The 6,090-nt window shown below is 34.4% G+C and overlaps 2 protein-coding genes across 2 annotated transcripts; both read right to left on the reverse strand.

The window, feature by feature from the left end:
* Positions 1 to 679: 679 nt before the first annotated feature.
* LOC110715241 (heat shock cognate 70 kDa protein 2-like) lies at positions 680 to 1,234 on the reverse strand. The gene is made up of 2 exons (XM_021893810.1): positions 1,108 to 1,234; positions 680 to 972 (listed from the first exon to the last, which is right to left on the reverse strand). Exons 1-2 carry the CDS (start codon positions 1,232 to 1,234, stop codon positions 680 to 682), a joined length of 420 nt encoding a protein of 139 aa, XP_021749502.1.
* On the reverse strand, positions 1,234 to 3,112 carry LOC110715243 (heat shock cognate 70 kDa protein-like). The gene is made up of 2 exons (XM_021893811.1): positions 2,998 to 3,112; positions 1,234 to 2,324 (listed from the first exon to the last, which is right to left on the reverse strand). The coding sequence occupies exons 1-2, from the start codon at positions 3,110 to 3,112 to the stop codon at positions 1,234 to 1,236; spliced, it is 1,206 nt and encodes a 401-aa protein (XP_021749503.1).
* Between the last annotated feature and the right edge of the window lie 2,978 nt (positions 3,113 to 6,090).

Here is a 6,090-nt window from a genome sequence, read left to right on the forward strand (position 1 = left end):
GCTCACCGTAAACCGTGACTTAGACTCCGTGAATCTTCTATCGTCCACATTCTCGATAACATACTACCATAAGAGTAACACGATCCTCCGCAACATTACGGAAGCTGTTCCCGAAAACGCTACAAGTTGTTCAGACATCCTTGCCAAGCCGTTCGTTGTCTTTCCGGGTGCCAGAGTTAAGCCCTTCAAGAAAGAATTTCAAGAATCAGTATTTGATAATTCTACTGAATCCACCATCCTGACTAAACCGTTTGTGGTCTTCCCAGGGGCCAGAATCAGAGCATTTAAGGCAGAACCACAAATCAGCAGCAATACATCCTATGATTAATCTTCAAAGTGTGATCAATGTTCAAGAACCTCACTGTCGATTAGTTAGCAATTTTCGATTAGTTAGCAATTTAATTTTTTTTTTTTTTTTTTTTTTTTTTTTTTCATTTTAGGATAATCGGTATGTACATTCCATCTGTATTACTTGATGTACTGTTTAGTTTAAGTAAGAAACGATTATTGAATTCTATGTCTTTATAATAGAGAGAATATATAGGGGATTGTAATATTTTCAGGGCTAAATAAAATAACTACACGATTAGTTTTGATTCTAGTCAGTTTAATTACTTGTTTTTACTTTATCACTCTGTAGTTTACCAGCATCTCTAGTTTGTATCAGCACTTTAATTTGTTAAGGAATGTCTCCAATTATAGGGTCGAGAATTGTCTTGAGCTCATTCAACTTTTCGTTATATTCAGAAACTCGAGCGAGATTGAAATTCCAGTCGAGCCACTGGATTGTCATCTCAATTGCATCCTTCATCTTGTTAGCATCCTCCTCTCGAAACTTGTTCCAGCAAACATCCACCATGTCCCACTTACTTTCAGCATAATTCTTCAATGCAAGCTTGGCTGCAACAGCTTTTTTGTGCTCCTCGTCCTCTGCCTTGTACTTGTTGGCCTCCTCTACCATTTGATCAATCTCTTCTTTAGATAACCTACCGCTGTGATTTGTAATACTGATTTTTTTTTTTTGTTGTCAGTGCCTATATGTTGCGCTGACACGGTAAGGATACCATCATTGTCGATTTCAAAGCAAACATCAATTTTTTTCTTTACCTTTCGGTGCTGGAGGGATATCGTACAGAGTAAATGTACCTAGCAGGTTGTTCTCTAAGGCGATGGGGCTCTCACCTTCGTATACATCACATATCACCTTTGTCTGATTGTGCTTTGCAGTACGCATTATTTTTGACCTTGTTGCTGGAATGGTAGAATTTTTGGGATGAAAATGCTCATCCAACCACCACTTTCATTTCTAACTCCAAGGGACAAAGGAATGACATCTACTAGTGTAAAATCTTTATTGTCACGTACACCGCTCAAGATTGCAGCTTCAATTGTAGCACCATATGCAACAGCCTCATCCGGGTTAATGCTTTGGCAGAGCTCCTTCCCATTAAAGAAATCTTTTAACATTTGTTGAACTTTTGGAATCCTAGTTGACCCACCAACTAGAACAACATCATCAACATTAGCCTTTTTCATTTTGGCATCTTCCAAACATTCCTTAACAGGATTCACACAATTTTTAAACAAATCCAAGTTCAACTTTTCGAACTTGGCACGGGAGATGGTTGAATACAAATCAATACCCTCATACAAACAATCTACATCAACACTAGTTTCGGTAGCTGATGACAGCATCCTTTTAGCTCTCTCACAAGCAGATCGCAACCTCCCAATAGCCCTGCGGTCTTTACTGATGTCCTTGTTATGTTTCCTCTTAAACTCAGCCACAAAGTAATCAACCATTCTACTGTCAAAATCCTGACCACCTAGATGGGTGTCTCCGTTAACTGCTTTCACTTCACAAGCCTGTTTACCAATTCTAACCAAAGATACATCAAATGTCCCACCACCAAGATCAAAAACTAACACGTTCTTAGCCGTCTCTTTCCTATCACTGCCGATTTTATCAAGACCATAGGCAATGGCAGCAGCCGTTGGTTCATTGATAATCCGCATGACATTGAGTCCAGCAATGGTACCGGCATCTTTTGTTGCCTGACGTTGGGAATCATTGAAATAAGCAGGGACAGTGACAACAACATTTTTCACTTCCGAGGCAAGGTAGGTCTCTGCAGTCTGTTTCATCTTCATTAAGATCATTGAAGAGATCTCCTCTGCAGCAAACTGCTTTTCTTCGCCTTTATAAGTGACTACGATAACAGGCTTGCTGTCTTCAGCCACGGAAATAACCTTAAAAGGCCAGAGTTTTATGTCATTCTGCACTACTTCATCAGTGAATCTTCTGCCAATAAGCCTCTTTGCATCTGTAGTGTATTTCAGTGAATAAATACGTGAAATTGACAAACTTAAATTGCAAAACTATGAAAAATTGTGAGAGCTTTTGATGCAATATCTTTGAAACAGAGAAAGTATAAACTTTTTAAAAATACATTAGGTAATGTGCTTTAGAAGACAAATACGACTTATAGAGTATTTCTCACCCACTACATATCTTTTCATTACCTCAATATTGCTCATTCAGATTTTAACATTGTGTATCTATAATCTATGTTCTCAAAAAACAAAAAAAAAAACAAATCAGCAAACATATATTTATAATTTTAAATATACAATTGTCCATCAAAAAATCCTATAAGTTTCCATTAAAGTTTGGTTTGTTAATTATGTTAGGAAAATTTGTTCAAAAAGACCACATAAGTGGTCTCTTTTGTTTAGAAGGACCTAATAAGAAAAAGGTTGTTTAAAAGGACCATATAAGACGATTTGGGTTGGCTAAAAAGAACAAATCCAATTTTTAGGGAAGTCAACGCCAGATTAATCAATTTATTCTATAATGCATGCTATCGACATATATTTGCACACGTTAGAAAATCAATTTTGTAAAATATAATTATGGATTATTTTATAAGAAACTGGGCAAAGTTATATTGGAACATGATATATACGAATATTGAAGGATAGAGGTAGAAGACGAACCAAAAATAGTATTAATTGGATTAGCAGTAGCCTGATTTTTTAGCAGCCTCGCCAACAAGACGTTGAGTTTGATTGAAAGCAACACAAGACGGTGTCGTTCTGTTTCCTTGATCATTGATTATGATTTCAACACGGCCGTGCTGCCATACTCCAACACAAGAGTATGTTGTCCGAGATCGATTCCTATCGCTGGCAATTTATTTTTCCTTTTATCTTCCATTTTTTTTTTATAATTTTTTTTTTTGGTGATATTGCTCTTTAGAAAGAGTATAAATTTTTCAGTTGCGTGTGTATAAACTTTGGGTCTACAATAATATGATAGAAAGGATGGAGATTTGAAGGAATTAACGTCGGATGATGGAAATAAGGCAAGAAAAAACGGTTAGGGTATTTGTTTGAAGCAGTTTATTACAAAGTTGTTTGATTTGCAAAATAAATTTGGAGTGTACACTACTTATAGGGAGGTCCAGAGGTGTAGACTACTTAGGATTTTTTATTTTAATTTTATCTTTTTAGGAAGTGTACACTACTTAGGATTTTTTATTTTAGTTTGTCTTTTAAGGAAGGAAGTGTACACTACTTAGGATTGGGTTTTTTACCTAAATTTTACTTTCCTTATAGCAACTCCAACGGATGAATTTGGGGACCTGCTTGCAATTTATGAAAAATTCTAAGCTACTTACTATCCATTGGATAATAATATATGGAGTTGTTTCGGAAGGCAATCCCTTAATGGATAATATGCTTGTTTATTAATTTTATTATACAGTGTTTAACTTTTGATATTGTTATAATTGTCGTTGTTACTATAAATTTTTTTTTATTAATTATATGGTTTAGACCTGGCAAACAGGTCATTCAGGTCGGGGTCGGGTCGAGTCAATTCAGGTCGGGTCAAGTTCGGGTCAGCAAATGTTCGGGTCGAGTCGGGTTGATTCGGGTTTCGGGTCAAAATCGGGTCAGCACTTCAGGTCAAGTTATAGTCGGGTCAAGTTCGAGTCGTGTTAATTCGAGTCGGGTCGTTCGGGTCGGCTCAATTTTTAAGATCAATTTTCGGGTCAATTTCGGGTCGGGTCTGTTCGGGTCGGGTCAATTTTTAAGATTAATTTTCGGGTCAATTTTGGGTCGGGTCAAATTTGGATCGAGTCAATTCGGGTCGGGTCTATTCGGGTCAAGTTTGTGTCGGGTCACCAAAATAAATTCACTTAAAAAAAATAATTTGAAAAATAAAGTAAAATCATTAAAAAAAATCATGAGTATCTATTACGTAGGAAATAAAAAAGCCCTAAACTAAGTAATTCACTATTTCACCCTATTCACTTAGGTTTCGGGTCAATTCGGGTTGGGTCACTACAAGTCGGGTCGATTCGGGTCAATCAATTTTGGCTAACGGGTCATGTCACTTCGGGTTTCGGGTCATTTCGGGTCGGTTCAAGTTCAGGTTTTGGGTCGATTTCGGGTCAAGTCATTTGAGTCGGGTCACTTCGGGTCATCGGGTCAACTCTATTTCGTGTCGGGTTCGAGTCGCGTCGGGTTAGTTCAGGTTCGGGTCATTTCGGGTCAACTTTCGGGTTACGGGTCGGGTCATTTTGGTCGGGTCAATCAGGTCACTTTAGTGTTTAACTTATGTTGTTATTTTATTACATTATATTGAATATGTATATTATTGTCTTATTATATTTATTTGTTTGATTTTTTTTTAATCAATCAATATATTTTCTAGCTAATGTGTATCACATGGTCGCAACTTAAAATTATATCCTCCTTATTTGAAATTATATCCTCCTAGAGAAAGTAACAGTCCATTTAAGAATTTTAAACGTATAGAGTTGGAGTCGTTACAGTCTAGCCCCTTCCCTCATATGAGAGTGACATACATAAAAATTGACCATAAAAAGTCAATGAAAATAAAGAATGTTTTGTTAGTAATTTCACTTTCTAAAAATAATTTTTTAAAATAAAATATTAATTCAATAAAAAAATGTTAAGAAATTAGCTAACAATTATTGCACAAATTAGCTAGAAAATGGAGTAGCTTAAAATCCTATGTGGCAATGGCAAGCTAATTTGATAAATAGCTTTGCCATTGGAGATGCTCTTATGTCAATTAATTGTCGGTTATAAGTGTTTAATTTGGAAAAAACGAACGTTATATTAGTAAGATCATTGTTGTTAAGTGCTATATAATTTAATTTTAATTCTTCATAAGCAACTTTTATGTGACAATAGTGAAAAATAAAATTTATATGTGGTATGAATGCATGATGATGACGATGATGATGATATAAGTGTAGATAAAGATATTTAGTCTTTTATTTAGCTTTTCTACTTTCGGTGTATAGACTATAGACTACTCTCCTTAAAAATGCATTAATTAATTTAACCTAAACTTAGGATAACACACATTAAGCACTTTGGAAATTAGTCAGAATTTATACTTTAGTCCAAAATTACATACTCCGTATTAAGTTGTTAGTTTTGTAGGGAAATCAGTTTAGTCGGTTATCAAGATCAAGAAACTTAAAATGGGGTTTCTTAATTTTTTATTTTTTTAATTTTTTTTTTAAATTTTTATAAAATATACATCATTTCTTTAATTTGCCTTACAAAAAAAAAAAAAAAATCTTTATTCATTAATATTTACACTTTTAATTAGGTTTCTACTTTTGGTACATAATAGAATACCCTCGTTAAAAATGCGTTATAAATTAGCAAAAGCTAACGAGCGCCCTCAGGGCTTTAGATAAGAGAGCTAAATGTGAAAATATAATGGTATGAATAACATTAATTACATCGATCGATGTGTGATTTGTCATGCATTCCGAATTTAATACTATTTTAAGTAATATATTTATCCCTTATCAAATGCCCCGGGGTGCTTGTTAGCAAGGTCCTAATAAATTTAAGTGAAACTAGAATAACACATTAATACCTAAGTCCAAAATTACATATAATTAAGTGATAAAACGAATAATTTTAAAAAGATATTTATTCATTAATGTGAAAATCAAGAAATGGTATTTTTGGTTTCTTGTTTACCAATGTCATCCCAATTTATATATATATATATATATATATATATATATATATATA

This window comes from Chenopodium quinoa, unplaced genomic scaffold, assembly GCF_001683475.1.
Source record: "Chenopodium quinoa cultivar QQ74 unplaced genomic scaffold, ASM168347v1, whole genome shotgun sequence".
Lineage (NCBI taxonomy): Eukaryota > Viridiplantae > Streptophyta > Magnoliopsida > Caryophyllales > Amaranthaceae > Chenopodium > Chenopodium quinoa.